Source organism: Serinus canaria, chromosome 6, assembly GCF_022539315.1.
Source record: "Serinus canaria isolate serCan28SL12 chromosome 6, serCan2020, whole genome shotgun sequence".
Lineage (NCBI taxonomy): Eukaryota > Metazoa > Chordata > Aves > Passeriformes > Fringillidae > Serinus > Serinus canaria.
In genome coordinates, this window is record NC_066320.1 from 8,449,219 (window position 1) to 8,466,157 (window position 16,939).

The 16,939-nt window shown below is 42.4% G+C and overlaps 1 protein-coding gene across 5 annotated transcripts in view; it reads right to left on the reverse strand.

Moving 5' to 3' along the window:
- Window positions 1-14,324: 14,324 nt before the first annotated feature.
- The window catches only part of WAPL (WAPL cohesin release factor), a 65,481-nt gene continuing 62,866 nt past the window's right edge, over window positions 14,325-16,939 (reverse strand). For all 5 annotated transcript variants that reach the window (XM_018911047.3, XM_018911045.3, XM_030240948.2 and 2 more), the window contains one exon: window positions 14,325-16,790. In XM_018911047.3, the coding sequence (XP_018766592.2) occupies window positions 16,725-16,790 (66 nt within the window). In that variant the 3' untranslated portion in view covers window positions 14,325-16,724. The remainder of the gene's footprint in view (window positions 16,791-16,939) is intronic.

Sequence of the window (16,939 nt, forward strand, 5' to 3'; positions counted from 1 at the left end):
CAGAAACGAGGTCTGAGCCCCATCTTCCCTGTGGATGCACCACAGCAGTCACTTCTACATTACACAGCCTGTTTTCTTCTCAGGTAGTATCTGCTCTCTCCCAGATTATTATTAATTATTAATTATTATTAATTAATCTTAATTATTAATTGCTAAAGCTCCAACCATCACCCCTTCCTTAGTTCCTGATGTGTTAAATTAGGCCAGTTTCTGTTTTATGCAAAGATCTTTAATGATGCAAGCATGCTGATCACTATCCAAAGTAACTAACTGGAGGTTGTGTGAGTACCCCTCCATTTTATTTGCACATGTGCAATGAAGAATCTTTTTAGAGACCCAAACAGTAACATTCCAGACTTCATTTTTTTGTTTCTTTTTCACTGAGGTGAGGGGTGTGCCTTCCTCAGCCCTCGTGCATCCCTGGGGCCCAGGGTCTACATCATGTTCAGTTTGCAGTTTGATGTTTATGTCCCTTCACATGAAATTCACATTTACTGGAAAAACATATTGGATATTGAAGTAGCTGCAGCTGAATGGACCATGTAATTAGGCATGGATTCTCTTGCTGGCAAACTCCCAAGGAACGTGTGACACCAAGTAACTTTCCTAGCTGTCTGCTAGGGGTATCCAATAATGCCCAAAATAATCTCTTTTAATCTCCACAGAAATATGGAGGGTCACAGTCCTGGGGCAGAGGCAACACACCACCTTCACAGTGTGAATGTTACCCTGCAGAAACATTTTTTTTAATTTTGTACAGGAGAATGTAAATTTCCAAACAGAAGAGTGAAATAAACATATTTTTGTAAATATTCCTGAAACCAGATACTTCAACTACATACAAATTGGGGTTTTTTCTTCACTTCAGGAAGCCCAGAATTCACAACTATTTTTCCACAGTTTCAGCTGTAACAGTTCACTGGTTTTTTCATTGAAGGAAATTTTCCACAGGAAATTCACAACTAGGTTTGTGTAGTATGTCCCAAACAGAGCCCAAGAGAACAGCAAACAAGTAGTTAGCTCATGGCCAGCTAACAAAAGAAAATGTCTTCTTTACCTGCAGAGTTTTCTCCTGAGTTCTGACCTGTAAAGAACACGACGCCTCGTTTCTGCAATTCGGAAATTAAAATTTCAGCAGGTCACCCCCTGGTGGTTACCGAGAGCGAATGTAAGCAGCGAAACACCTGCCCGCGGCTGAGCCTCCCGCAGTCACTCAGGCTGAGCCCTCCTTCCCGTGCGCCAGCATGGGGCTGACACCTGTCCCCAAAACATGGGGCTAACACCTGTCCCCAAAACACGGGGGAAAAACAATGACCAAGACCTGCAAGCACCACGGGACAGTGAGAGCCCAGCCAGTTTACCTGCCTGAGGCACCGGGCTCAGCTCACCTGCCTAGGGAACCTTCCAGAAGCCTGCAGTCCCTGCTCACCAGCCTGAGGAACCTTCCGGAAGCCCCTGGTCCCCGCTCACCTGCCTAGGGAACCTTCCGGAAGCCCCCGGTCCCCGCTCACCTGCCTGAGGAACCTTCCGGAAGCCCCTGGTCCCTGCTCACCTGCCTAGGGAACCTTCCAGAAGCCTGCAGTCCCTGCTCACCTGCCTAGGGAACCTTCCGGAAGACCCTGGTCTCCGCTCACCTGCCTAGGAAGCTTTCCAGAAGCCCCCAGTCCCCGCTCACCTGCCTGAGGAACCTTCCGGAAGCCCCTGGTCCCCGCTCACCTGCCTAGGGAACCTTCCAGAAGCCTGCAGTCCCCGCTCACCTGCCTAGGGAACCTTCTAGAAGCCCCCAGGTGCAACTCCCCTGCCTGAGGAACCTTCTGGAAGCCCCCGGCCCCTGCTCACCTGCCTGAGGAACTTTCCGGAAGCCCCTGGTCCCCGCTCACCTGCCTGAGGAACCTTCCGGAAGCCTGCAGCTGCCGCAGGGTCGCAGCGTGCTCGAGCTCTGAGGGCAGCACCTGGTGCTGGGCTGGCCCCCCCTGCCCAGCGTCGAGCCAGGGGCTTGGCACTCCCCTAAGGCACCCCACAGCCCCACGTCCGCGCTCACAGCCTGGAATCCCAGAGAAACTCCAAGGGTGTCCAGGATGGGTTTCATGAACAGAGGTGCCATCACCAGGTGAGGCTCCCCAGGGCTCGGGCAGCAGCCCAGGCTATGGGGTAATGGCCCCCAGCTCCCAGAGTTGTACCCAGGGGAGAGGCAGCCACAAACCAACCTAAATTCTCCGTTTGACATGTTCTCTTCCATCTCTGCTGATGGGTTGTTGGGCTCCATCCCTTCCTGAGGAGCTGCTCGGTGTCAGGGGAAGGGAGGGCCAAGGGTGGGCTCCTCCTGCCCGCCCCATCTGCCGCAGGAAGCCTGGAGCCAGAGAGGTACGAGGATGCCCGTGGGTGCCTAGGATGCACTGCCCTGGGTTAAACCCGGCTGGAAATAAAGCACCAGACTGCTGCTCACTCCCACTCCCCGCACTGGGATGGCGAAGAGAGTCAGAGTAAAACTCTAGGCTGTGATAAGAACAGTTTAATCACTGAGAACAAAGGAAAATGTAGAAATGACAAGAAATTATTGTAATTATGAAATAAAAAGGAAACAAGTGATGCACAATTCAACTGCTCACCACCCAATGACCAATGCTAGAACCCACCCCTTGCCACACCCAGATTGGCCCCACTGCTGGGTAACTCCCCCAGGAGTGATATTCTCCAATGCAGAATATCCCTTTGGCCAATTCAGGTCATCCATCCCTGCTACACCCCCTCCCAGTGCCTTCTGTGAACCTTCTTACTGGTAGAGCATGAAACAAAAAACCCCATAAAAACAAAACAAAACAAAAACAACAACAACAACAAAAAAAACCCACCTAAAAACAAAAACAAAGAAAAAGTAAAATTTCACTGACTTGGGATAAACACAACTTAGCAAAACCCAAAACATCGGTATATTATCAACACTATTCTATTCCAAATCCAAAAGACAGCACTGTAACAGGCAGAAAGAAGAAATTAACTCCACCCCAGCTGAAAGCAGGGCACAGGCCAGCCATGAGCTCTCACCTCATGTAGGGGTCTGGCCATTGCCTCAGGGAAACATGAGTGTCCTCATTTTCCAGCCTGGCCTAGAAGCAGGATTGCAGAGACATTTAAGCTTAGAGCTCAAACGCAGCGAGCCTTTGGGGATTGGGGTCAGGGAGAGCTGGTAAACACTTGACTCAATCCCATTTGTGAATTAAACTAAAGCATGGGCTTAGCAGCCATGCTGCAGGTTTAATGAAGCTTCAGCTTGTGCAGCCTGCCTTTCATTAACCTGGACAGACTTTCTGGAATGCCCCAGGGTGGGGAACGTGAAAGGACACTTGGTCCAAATCATTCTAGAGGCCTCTGGCCAAGCACAAACCACCATGTTCTGCCTGCCAAGCTGTGCCTCAGCCCCTCCTGGCTGGAGGCACACCAGGAAAACTGCTTCCCACCCCTGGATACAGAGAAAGAGTACAGCTGCAGAGAGACTGCCAGCCTCATGGTGCTTCCAGTGAAAACCAGGCATAGCTCCTGAAAACAGACAAAGTATTATTTTTTTAAAGAAGCCTGTCTGAAACTTGGGCTGTCTCAACAACTTTTTTATAAAAACAAAGCATGTTCTCTACATTGTATTTTTAATTTTTAAAAGCTTGGCACTTGGTACGTGTGAGAGCAGCATTTCCACTGCCAAGAATATTTGACTCTCCTAGGACAGAGATACCCAAATCTAAAAATGGACATGGAGCAAAGACTTTGAGAAGATTTACCCAGTTATTTGACAGGCAAAGGAATTGCCTCATTTTGCCTTCTATTTTAATAACGTGTGCTCTTCTCGCTTGCCTGAATCGAACAGGCTGATCTCACCAGCAAGCTATTTTTCCACTCAAGCATCTGCCTAGACAGCTTGGAGCAAGACCAAAATGCCAGCCTGGGTTCTTTTATTGTAGGAGCAGTAACTGAGATCCCAGATGTTGCCACTCAACACCTGTACCTTATTTTTGTCAGGCACTGCCTCAACTGGAGCTGGAATGTGACACAGCAGAATGGCAGCAGCACTTGGTGCATCCTGCTGATGAGACAGGGGCCTGCTGGTGGCCTGTAGCCTTGTGTCAGTTCTGCCACTGCTGGGTACAGCCCACGTGCTTTGCTCTGAGGCCTCAGCACAGAGTCATGCCCTGCCTGCTTTGGCAGAACATTTGCTGACCTACCTGCAAGTTTTCTTTTGGCTTAGCTGTAACAGCATTTTTTCTTCTGACCATACGGTCATGGATGATTTGGTTTTACTTTTGCTTATCCTTGTATGGTACCACTGCAGTTGTGCACAGGCAGGATTGACAGGTCATTGTTCTGAGCAGAAGATATAACCAACATAAATGATATCACATGGAGAAAACACAGACCTGGAGTGGTGGCAGAGGCCTTGAGAGGAAGAGGCACAGGATGCAGGGGGGAGGAGTATAGGAATAAGATGACAAAAGATGAGGCATGGGCTTGCCACTGGCAGCCCCATAGCTACAAACCAACCAAGCATTTTTTTCCATTAAAAACACAGACCTAGAGTCAAACAAAACCACCTTTTCATGCATAAGAGAACAAAGAACAGTTTGCACCATACGCAAGATACATCAGCAAATTTGGATATCGTGTGGGTAGCAACCAGTGATGAAGCAGCAAGGTGTGAAGGTTAGTTGGCAAACATAAAAAGACCCCAAGTGGATCCTGAAGTGAAAAAGATGCAGCCATCATGACATCCCTCCCAGCCAAAAGACCTTGTGTGTTGGTGACCAGCCTTAGCACCCCTACCACCACACTGAAGGCAGCAACATGAGGACCCTGAAAAGCGGTCCTCATGTTGCGGCAGGATGAGTGCAACACCAGGGAAGCTGGAATTGTGAATATAAGAGACATAGCTGTATTGGTGGTATTATTATTATTATTACCATCATTATTATTATCATTATTATCATTGCAACTCTTTCTGTATAGAAGGGTTTTTTGTAATAATTAGGTCTGGACTAATTATGATTCCTAAAGTTAAGATTTCAGCCATACTAACAAATTCTTGGCTTTTTTATATACATATACATAATATGTTTTCTGTTTCTTGATTAACAAGATGTTGAGGGTAACAAGCTTTAGAACTACCCAGAGTTACAGATGGGGGATTTAAGATCCTTGTGCGTGGAGGAGATCCCAGACTACAGGTCATTTTACAAAGTACAGCAAGAAAAAAAAATAGTATTAGTAAGAACAGAATTTAGCAAGATTTAAAAGTTGTCATGGCAATGTACTCTTACATGTAAATCAGTGTATGAATTTAGGCAAATTATATTAAAAGCTTTAACTGATTTTTGTCTCTTTTTTAGGAAAAATTGCAAGCATTGCAAATATTTTTTCAATTTGTTTTTAGAAGTGTATATTTCTTATTGGCAGAATAGCAGATTATTTGTTGAATTTAACTTGAGACATTTATACATTTCTTCAAGAGAGTCTCCATCTTGTTGTAAACCAACTCTTTCTGCCTCCTGCCTTCTTAGGATTTATATTTATATCCTAGCCAAACTTGCTCTTCTGTGATGTGCATGCCTAGAACTCTTCATTGTTTAGCCTTCCCTCTGGGGAGGGGGCAGGAAAAAAAATCAAAGAGGTTTTTAGAAACATTTCTACTAATTGCATATAATAAAGGTTAAAATTCATGAAATACATGACATTGCGATGAACTTCTCTGGGAACAAAGTTTCAGACACACGGAATCTATTGCAAATGCTTACTAAAAATAGCACACAATAATTAACCCAGAGCTGGCCATGGAGCACATCAGTATACACTTCTGTCAGCAGCTCCTGGAATTTGGGTCACTTTCATGCGCAATTAAGAAGCCTGACCTTCCTAACCGTGCCAGAGCCCTCCCACATCCTTGGATGCACTCGGAACAAGTGGCGTGTGGCAGTGCAGAGGTTGAGCTCAGAGGTGACACGTTTGGGGACGTGAACTGCTGCTGTCAACATTTGGAGTGCCCCGGGCCTGGCTCCCGGCGGCTGCTCCCGATGCCCCTCACTGAGCCCCGGGGCTGCTCACCCATTTCACATCCCTCCCTATCACCGGGGCTGCCGCAGGGAGAGTAGCACCGGGGAAAGAGCTGAGCTCCCTGAAAGGAACGCGTGGTGCACCCAGGGGGGGAGCAGCAGAAGGGCTGGCTAAGGAGGGTCCTCACCAGCCTGGATTTGTGACACCTGCACTGCTCTAGGGTATACTGACCACTGCAGTGAGGCCATCTCCAGCCAGGGTCAAAATGGAAGCAAGGGTTGCTGACAAGGCGTGTCTGTCTGTGGCATTTGTTTAGTATTTTTGGAAACACAATCTGAGTGTAACAGATTATTCAGAGGGGACTTGGATTATTTTTGAAAAGAATACAAATTATTTATATATAAAGGGTAATAGGCATGTGTAGCATGTGTAAGGGTGGGAGAAGGCAGAAAGGTAAAGGGAAATTAGAGCTAGAAAAGAAGCAGGAAGGGGATAAACAGGCATATAGTGAGCTCTGGAAAATACATGCCGAAAGTATGGAAGAAATGGGAAAAGACCCATGCTACCACCCAAGCAGTGAGGTGGAAACCCTCTCCCTGCCCCATGGAGGGAGCCAGGGCCTGGCCAGTCTGCCTCCAGGATTGTCAACCAGGGACATGACTTTTTAAGCCCAGCTAATCCTGAAGCAGTGTCTGGGACACTGCTGGGTAACTGAGGAATTAGGCTGCAGTAAATCTGCTTGTGCTGCATGTACACACTGCAGAACACACATGGCACTGCCACCAAGGAATGGCACAGCCGGGGGGGCTGGGGCAAAATTTGAAAGGAGAGAGGAGCCCTTGCAGAAACCAGAGAGAGCTGACACTGCTCCCTCATGCACTGCTGTGCACTTGAGTTGCCTGGCATGCAAAGGCTACTGTTCAGCAGCAAAACACTCTAAGCAAACCGTTCCCAGGATTGTGGGGCAGCAAGTCCCACAGTTTAATTCTGTGCTCTGTTAAAGTGTACTTCCTTTTGCTTATTTCAAATTCTGTTACCTGGTAATTGCACTGGGCTCTCTGTTACAAAGAATAAAGGAGAGCAGTGGGAGAAGCAGTCATTTTCTATTCATGTTTTCCACATCTTCGTTGATTTTTTGTTCTTACTGTTGCTAGTCATGTATCTGCAGTCATTATTTCTTCTTCAAGCTGAAGAATTGTGGACTATTTAATCTCTTCTGGCTATTCCACATTGCTGATGAATCAGGGTATAAAGCAGGAAAAAAAGACAGTACCTGCCTCTTGCTATTTCCTAAAATTCATGCTGAGTTCTGAACAAGGCAACATCAGGGATGCAACCTGGGATACAAAGATGGTTCTTGCTTTCTTCTTCTATTTGTTTCCTAATTACACCTAATGTGACAAATGTCGTTCTGCCCTCTGTTGGAGTTGAATTGTTAGACTCAACCGCGCAGGCAAGTTAATTTGCAGTTTAACCTACTGTGGTACAGAGCTATTTTTCCTCCCATGCATTACTTACCAGTGACAAGTTCATTGGGCTTCCAGTCAGGCCGTCTCTGCCTACAGCTCGTGCCGCTCTGGGCACTCAGATTTGTATCTGACCACAAACACCCAAAACCGCAGAGTGCCGAGCGCCTGCATTTCCCACCCCTCCCAGCCAGCCCCTCCTCCTGTCAGGGCAATGCTGAACCCAACCAACGGCCCGTGGTAACTCAGCAGTCCTCCTTTCCTGCCGGGATGAGACTGCTATTTCTGCTCAGCCCTTCTCTTTTAAACCCTTGAAGTGAAGGGTATCAGTCCAACAGAAGACTTTTTTCTCTCTTTAGCTTTAGGGAAAACTCTGGTTCATTTGTTGGGTTGTTCTGTTTGTTTGTAGGTTTTTGTTTTGTTTTTTTTTTTTAAACTTGACAAGTACATCTTTTTTTTTTCTCTAGGAGAGAAGCATAGCCCTGGTGTGGATTACCAAGAAAGGCTGTGCAATCGCCATCATTAATTATTTTAATAATTATTTTAAATTAATTTAGACTTTGCAGGGCAAAGCCAGGGCTGACCTGAACTAGCTTCAAGCTCAAGTCTAGACTAGATGATCTCCAGAGTTTTTCCCAACAAACATTTGCATGGTTTTATATTAACTATGCCACGCCTGCCTACTAACTTGTAAGATCCTCTGGAGTTTCAAGAGCCATATTTACAGTTTCTCCTATTCCCCCCAATATTTAGCCAGGTACCTCACCAGCTGCCTGTGTTTTATTACAGTGTGTATGTAACCTTCTGCAATTTCTTTTGGAAGGAGGTTAAACTTGCTAGCCTGTGGTTAGAAGGACTGTTTCTGAAGCTCTTTCAAAAGTCACAGTCTTTCCTCTAGTTCCCACTCAAGTGACATGTTATAAACCAGAGTCACTCACTGGTTTGCTTCAGGGCTCATGGTCCACATCAGTTGGCCCTGACAGTGATTGATTGTTCTTTTTATACCTACACAGTTCTCACTTTGACAGGACACCTCTTTGACGCTTCTGCCTCCACCAAATTTCCAAGAAGTCTATTTTCAATCCGAGTGTGCTCTCTGTCTTGAGATCCTCTGCAAATAGGGACAAACTGTAAGAGCAGAGCTCTGTCTGGCAGACACTGGCAGGGATGTCTCCTTAGTAAATGCTGTGTTTAAGCAGAAGTGCTGCAAGGAAGCACTACGTATATCCTACATTCATGCACCATATCCTTCATCAAGTCACCTGTTTACTCTAGCAAGTGTGGTGGCTTTTCTCATGCTTGATAATCCATTTACCCCCATGTAAGACACAATTTAACACCTTATCACTTACCTTTCATAGAGCCTCACATTCCATTACAAATCCTACATTATTACCACCAATCCATTGGCACTGCAAAGGTGGGCAATAAACCAAGTGCCATGATGCAGCCTGATGGAAGCAGACCTCAGCATTCTGAAACACTAGTAATTTAAGTCTTTTTAGATCAGGATGGTTCACATCCCTTCCTCTCTCCCCACCAGCTCCCAGAATAGAAGAGAAATTCTAGAATCAGTTTCTTTGTGGTGCTAAAGAACAACTCTCAGGTACTCCTGCAAATGACTTCTCTCTTATAAAATCTTATTTCAGCAGTGATATTGAAATGAGAGAGGGGAAGAGAATACAGAATGATGTAATTTCATAGGCACATACCACAATTTCATAAAGCAGCTTCCAAGGAAGGCACCTGGCAAATGAGTGCCAGTTGTTCTGGACAACTTTATGAGAGATAAAGTTTGCAGATGTTACACTTATGCACTGCCAAACCTTGAGCAGAACACTGACCTCAGCTTATCCTGCAAGTTCTCAACGCTGCAAGTGGCTACTAGTTCAGCACTGTATGGAATCTCGAAGGCACCTGCTTGTAGGTGATATGTTCTGCAACCTAACCCTAGACAGCACGCAGTATTCCTGGAGTATGATTTGGGAAGCACAATGCTCATGGGCTAATTGCTTACCCATCTGGAGACCCTCAGAGCCTTCAGCAGCACCTGGCTCTTCCAAGAAATACTTGAGGTTTCAGAACAGGGAGTGCTGTGCAACCACACACCAGGCTCAGTTTTGATCCAGCTTCTGATATACCTTGCATGATGTTCTTCTTCATCCCATCAGACCTCTGTCTCTGACTTCATCTCCAGGAAAAGTTTGTTAACCAAGGGTATTTGTTTTCCTTCCCCACTGCTGGTTACAGGCAGATGACAACTTTTTAGGATGCTGTTGCTGAAACATCATAGTCTTATACAAGTCTGAATCTTAACAATTCTTAATTTATCTCCAGGACATGAAAAATTCCATAAGCTCCTGAAATAATTAGACATTTACTGGTGTTGTGGAAACTTCATCAATTAAAACAGCTACCACAATGTACTGAAGACTCCTGCTCTTTAAGATATCTTTGTTCTTGACTATGCTTAAAATTCTGTTTGAAAGGAAGATGACCTCTACCTCTCAAAGAGGTTTGGGAAGTCAAACCACACACTGACAAAGTCTAAGTAGAATCTCACATATGACAGTTGTTAGTGAAGTCTGGGCTCATAGAAACTCCTTTTGGCCTTCGACTCTGTAATTTCTGGAATTTTAATGCATGTGTTTCCTTCCTCAGACCTAGGAGAGAAAGTGCATTGCAATAGTGCCATGTGCTGCTCTCACTGGAATGAGGCTCATAATGGCTTCCATTCAGGTGGGTTTTGAAATCAGCCTGGGAAACATGGGGGAGTTCTGGTATCAGCAAGATCGGGTGCAGCAACAGCCTCAGCAGGTGCCCTGCCCCATCCCAGTTCAGACTCCTTTGAGCTCGTGCTGTTTGTGAACAGCCAGAACTGAGACGGCCACTCCAAGTGACCCGAGCAAAGCCCTTGTGCACTCGCCAGCCCCTGGCCATGGGTTTGGCACTGTGCCCCTGGTCCCTGGGTCTCGCTGAGAACTCAGCATTTGCTGAGGTTTTCTCACAGAAAAAGGTACAGACTGAGCTCAGCTTTAAAGACAATGCAGGACTGACGGAGGCCTGAAATTGAGCATTTTGAAAATGGTGACCAGGTAAAATTCACAGAGAAGGGTGGAATTGTGTAGACACCTGTGGAAACCTGCCTGAGAGAGAAATATTCCCTGTACCCAAGGTTCCAACAGACACACAAGAGCTGCTTCACTTGGTCCCAGGTGGCAAAGCTCAGAAACCAAAGCACATTGATCCTATAGCATTTCCAGATTTAAAAAAAGCTGAAGCTGTATCATGTATCAAAGAGCACCAGTTCTTCTGAGAACTTCTGAAGGGTAAGCACAAGTATTACATAAAATTAACATACAGTTCATCTTTGTCTAAACCTCTTAACATTGTATAACAACACCTGAATAGATGCATATTTGTCTCTTCTTGTAACAAGCATCAAAATTTAATTCTTTTAACAGAATGATTTTAAGCTTTGGGGTTTTTTTTTATAATCCTAGACTGGATGTATAATAGACTAACAAATCATTCTAGATTACTGGTTTTCCCCAGTAATTTCAATTTATACTCTACATGAATACTGAAATGACTTGAATTCCTGTATGTTTGCTTTTGTCTCACATTTGAAATTATACTTGAATAACCATCAGAACCTACATTAAATAAGAAGGAACTTATATGATTATCTGGGCTAAAATAGCTACAAATTTGTTTTCACAAAAGCCTCAGTAAGGCTCTCACTGTAATCTAAGGTATCACAAAAAACCCCATTGTTTTGCAATATGAAGCTCCATTCTGAAACTGGATATTTCAGATGCATGAATATACTCAGCACACAAACTGCAATCAAGCAGATTTTTCCACTAAAAAGAACAATTTCCTTATTAAAAATTTATAGCCAGGTTTTAAAAATAGTTAGGGCAGAGGAGACTACAAACAATAATTGTATCACTTCTTTTTACTTTACAATGTTCAATTTCTGCTGCTAAAGTATAATTTCATGATATCACTTCAACCTAGATACTTTAATTTGGGTAAGATAGCTTTAAAACTCCTTGTCAAAAGAAGACAAAAATTTAAAATATGAGCCAGCAAAATGACACCAGATGTTACACTGCATTTTTATATAACACATTACTGAACTGCTTTTTAAGGCTCAGTAATCTGAACATCAAGCTTTTGAACCCAAATTCATGCCTTTGTCCAGAGCTGTGACACAAAGTGATCTTACTTCAAGACTTCCTTATGGTTTGAACTTCAATTCAATTCAGACTATAAATTTAATACTAGATCAGAAAACAACTCAGTCTGGATATTTTAAAACTTTTTTCCTCGGAAATGCTTTCAACAGACACATGTTTGGGGTAAGAGGCCAACAAAACATCCATGAATAAAAACCCACAGTTCTACAACTTTGACATCATTCCCAGAGGTAAGGTGTGTGCAAGGCTCCTGAATGGTATCTTTTGACAAAATCAACTCCTTCCTTCCCTTTCTCAATTCAAACTTCTGCAGTAATGCCTTTCACCTTGGTTTGCATGCCTTATGTACTGGAAACAGTGAGAAACAAAATAACTGTCGTTCTAGGACATAATCACAGTGTCAGCTTTACAGCTGGAATGACATCATTCCATCCACTTCACAACCCATGATAACAATCTTCCTCCCCAGTTTTAAATAACTAAATGCAGAGACACAACTAAATCTTCTGTTATAATACAGGAAATTTAAAGGATTCCTACACTAAGCAGTGTATCTAATACAATTCCTGTTATTCTATTACTCTAAGCAGAGTCCCCTTTTAGATACCACCTGATTGTACTCTGCACAAGTTCAATGAACCTTCTTTTAAGTAACTTTGGTCCACCTAAGACAGAATTCTGGAAATAGGTACTACTACCCGCACAACTCTCTTCATTATTTACCCATGTGGCTTTCCACACGTGGAGAGAAAGTCTTTGGCATTTACCTCTCCAAAGTGATGACCTGAAGTTCAAGTTGCGGGTCAGGAGATGTGGAGATACAGTCTGAAGACAGTAGGTGATGGATGTCTCTCAAATATCAGGCTCTGGTCAGAGCAGCTCCCTTTCCTCCCAGCAGGGCTGCTGTCCTCAGGGCTCCTCACAGCCCCCTGTGCATCACCAGAGTGCTGCTGTGACACACAGATGTATCCTACCAAGCGTGGCTAAGTATGATAGGGCACAACCTGTAGCTGCAAATTCAGTTCAGTTTGCACAACTGGAATAAAAATCCTGTGGGCATTAGCAAACAAATCTACCCTTGAGAAAGGGATTCTAGCAGTTGCATTATTTATAATGGTTTCATTTTTATTTACAGGAAGACTACCTGAACCTACTGATAATGCAAACATCTTAATAAATTACAATCCTTTAGACAGGGGATCTTTAGGGCAAGTAAAAAAGAGTATGTATGAAAGGCTTCTGTTCCACACAGCTGAAAGAACCCAGTAGTGTCCTTTTTCCAAAGACAAATTAACATATTACACAGAGGAAGAGAAGCAGCAGTATCAAAAATTACAGTGGCCTGGTTTTGAAAACACTTGGCTAGCGGAATTCAGGGTAAATGCCAATCTCATTATCTTCAAAAACCCAATTAACAGGCCATCCAATAAGTGCAGGCTTGACGCAGAACTATGGCAGTTACCTAAATCCTCTTTATCTTTTGAAGTCAAATTCACATTTTTGTTTTTCCATGCCTTTTAAACAAAAAAAGTATCACATTCATGAAAAAAAATTTCACCAGAAAAAATATGTGGGCTTGCCTGGTTATAGCCCCAGCTAACCAAGTATCCTCTGGCTTCTGCTTAGTGATGCCCAGAAAGGAAATATGAGATAAATCAGTGCCATACGCATCACACCACATCACTTTCTCCTATGCAAATCAAGCACTTCAAAACAGATTGAAAGGGAAATAATTTGAGAAAGGCTTTGACTCCCAAATCTTCTGTAGAAGCTTCACAATTATCCTGCTAATCTGAAAATGCTGATGTCACCCCTAAGCATTCACACACAATGCTTCCATTACGTAACTACCAACAAAAGAGGAAATACTCTTACCAGATTTTTAAAAAATGTTTCCTTACATAAAGCTGCATTTGGCTCTTACAGCACCACACACTAATAACACACTGTTCCCATGTTTCAAGCTCCAGTACTGCTCCCTTGCAGCACAGAAAAGGTTACGCTATGCTGCTGCTTGTTCCAAGTGGCAATGAGATGACACATCACATTCAACTCGTGTTACAGTTCATGAATTACTGCATATTATACCCATAGCTAGTTGTACCAATTAAGAAAAAATCCATGGGAAAAAAATCCATCCTGAAATAAAAGCATCATTTATGTTAATCAAGAAACAAAGCAACATTCATGGCAATTTCCTCCCTTTTCACATAAGAAAGCCATTAACACCCCCCATGATGTGAAAAGTCTCACCATAAGAACTGTGCCATTTTCCCTGTGCTCTATCACATTTATGTTATTCTGACTATAGGTCTCCAGAGATGTTACTGAAAAAACAACTTGTGCAGAGAACTCCAAAATGCATCAAGAAACACCATACATCATCTCCAGAAAATTTCCAGCCTTGACTGGTTTGACTGACCATAGCCTCAGGTCCAGACACTGATTTTTTTTTGTCCCAACACATAGGTGAAAAGCAAAGCACTACGTTCAGGATGCTCCTTCATAATTTTTTAATCCTTTTGTTTTTTTTCATGTTTCTTTTAGCAATTTACCTGACACTGCCTTCTTTCTGCAATCACTCAGAGGAGTGTTTTATTGCATGTTAAAAGACAAGATATGTATTGAAAGTAGCAATTTTATTTGAGTTAAAATTATTTACAAAAACCCAAAGACATACTTCATGAAACTGGTACAAACTATTTTTCCTGCCGTTGGCTTTTGCTCCAAAGATCACAGCTGAGAAATACTGTATAAAATAAAAATAGGATTGGATTCAGAAAAGTACTCTACTGTTCTAATTTCCAATTGAGAGTATTTACACAAATATTTACAATGGAAAAAATGTTACTTTAAAACTTTAATTTGCAAGTTGACCTCAAGTACCCTTTAATGCAGAGTTATTTGAGGGTCTAACACACAAAAATGCACTGCAGTTCACAGGGTGATTTCTCCCCCCACCCTCAAAAAAAAAATCTGCATTTGTCAGTGCTTGACAATTAGTTACATTAAAAAAAAAACTGTTAAACACTGAGGTAAATCAATTCCCAAACAATTACCAGTGTAACGAAGAAAGGTAGTTGTCCCTGCTTTCCCCTATCATCACATTTGCATCTTCTTTTCTCTTGCCATCTCTCCACATTAAACTACATGATCAATTTGAAATCTCATTACAGATGTGAAAATCTCTAAAATTAAAAAACTACATGGGCCAAATATTTAATAATTTTCTCCCGATGCAGATAATTTACATATACCTTTTCCCTCTCTCTCAATACTGTTTTGGTTTTTTTTTGAAGAAGGGGAACACAACCTCAAAAACTTTTCTAAGTTACACTGATACACTAAGTTTTAGAAGGTGATGAGAGAAAATGCAAAAAAAAAAAAAATGACCAACGTAAGATTTTTGCCGTTAATCAGTTACTTCCTTACAGAATTCCCAACAATCTGCATTATCAAAAATAGGAAGACATAGAAGGCAGCCACTGTATGTAAAAAATTTACAGCTGGCACTGATACAAAAGCACAAGTTCTTAACTTTATACACGGAGATAACACAAGATCTAAAAGCAGGTTAGATTTCCTGTTATTTCCCCCTCATTATACATAGAACTAATATTTTTATGGCTTCAAGTTTTACAAATTCAATGGAGTAACATGATGTAACTACCTATACAGGTATTTAAAAATGTCAACGAAGCAGATCGCAGAACAGTCTGCAAATATTCAAGACCACCTTAATAAAAATACTTAATAATCAATTCTGTTGGTCTGAATAGTGAGTGCAAGAAAAAAATTGTTTAAAAAGTCATGAATTTTCTGGGATTCTTTGTTCCACTTAAGTCCTCAAACACAATGCTTTGCTGTGAACTAAACCTCAGACTGAACAAAATCTTAGCTATATCAGCAATTTAAGGCTTTGTGTTGTATGCATTTCAACTCTGCCATACTACAGAAGGATGAAATAGAAAGATTATGTCAGCTGGAAACAATAATCCCCATTGGTGTTTTAGCTTCTTTGAAATTATTCCCCCTAAAGCATCCAAATTCATTGTATTCAACATTATAAAACACACCTTGAGTTCTTCCTTGAAACAAATTAAAACAGCATTTCAAAGTTTTTGCTTATCGGAAGTGTAAACTACCCTGCAAGTGTTAGTTAAATCTTTTTTTTTTCTTTCTTTATTTCATTTGCATTTTAACAGGGCACAACTTTTTACAGTCACTATTCCTTTAGTGGATAAAATACCCTCAATGGCTTTATGTGTTTATGGGTCTGCATGCTCTTGGAACTACAAAGCGTTATGGTCTAGCAGGTTACAGTACATGGGCCATGGGAGTTTTAGAACTGAGAAATAGTTCAACAACCTAATTTCAATCAAAACAGTATAAAAAATAAACTATCCAATCCTCGCCTCTTTGGATTCCAACAAATTTTAAATATAGACAGTAGTTAAAATCACAAAAGTATTTAAAAATTTATATTTTATGATTTTGGAATCATCTAGTAATAAAAAAGCAGGAGCAAATTAAATTCAAATAGGAGCGGTGCTGCTGTCCAGAACTTCTTTATTAGAACATTTGTTTGATACCTCAGTAGCTAAGCTGCCTTTGCACCTGGCTGGCATGAAACAGTGGCTCAACAGTAAACAGCAGTTGCACTATCAGCAGCAAGTTTTTCCCCTTGAAACTTGTCACGAACAAAGCAAGAAAAAAGATAGGGAGGGTAAACCCTGCCAAAAATATTTAAATACTGCACTGCATCATAAACAGCAAGGTTTCTTTATTTACTTTCCTCAGAACCTTTTTCCCCTCATTTTTGATAGTTGCAGATTGATGTAGTAACTGTCTTTTAGAAAATGCTGAATGCATGGTTAAGAGACCAGGTAGCCTTAAAAATCCGAACACGAATGACACAGATGAATGCTCTTGGTATATCCTTCAAGGACTTCTTTCATGACTTCTTCTTTTGTCTAAGGGTAGCTCCAGCATTAGAGTGCCTGCAGCGGAAGTTAAGTATCTAGCAGTGTTCCAAGTATTCAATCACCCTAGAGATAGATTTCTGGCCTGTTGTTCCAACAGCACACTGGAAATGCAACAGAAAACACAAATAACAAACAAGCATTTGTAGCACCTCCTTCAAATATCTGAGAGCTATTCTATTTTCAGAATTTTACTATTTACAATTATGCATCAGTAAAAGCAACTAGGTTCAGGCAGCCAATTCAGAAATAT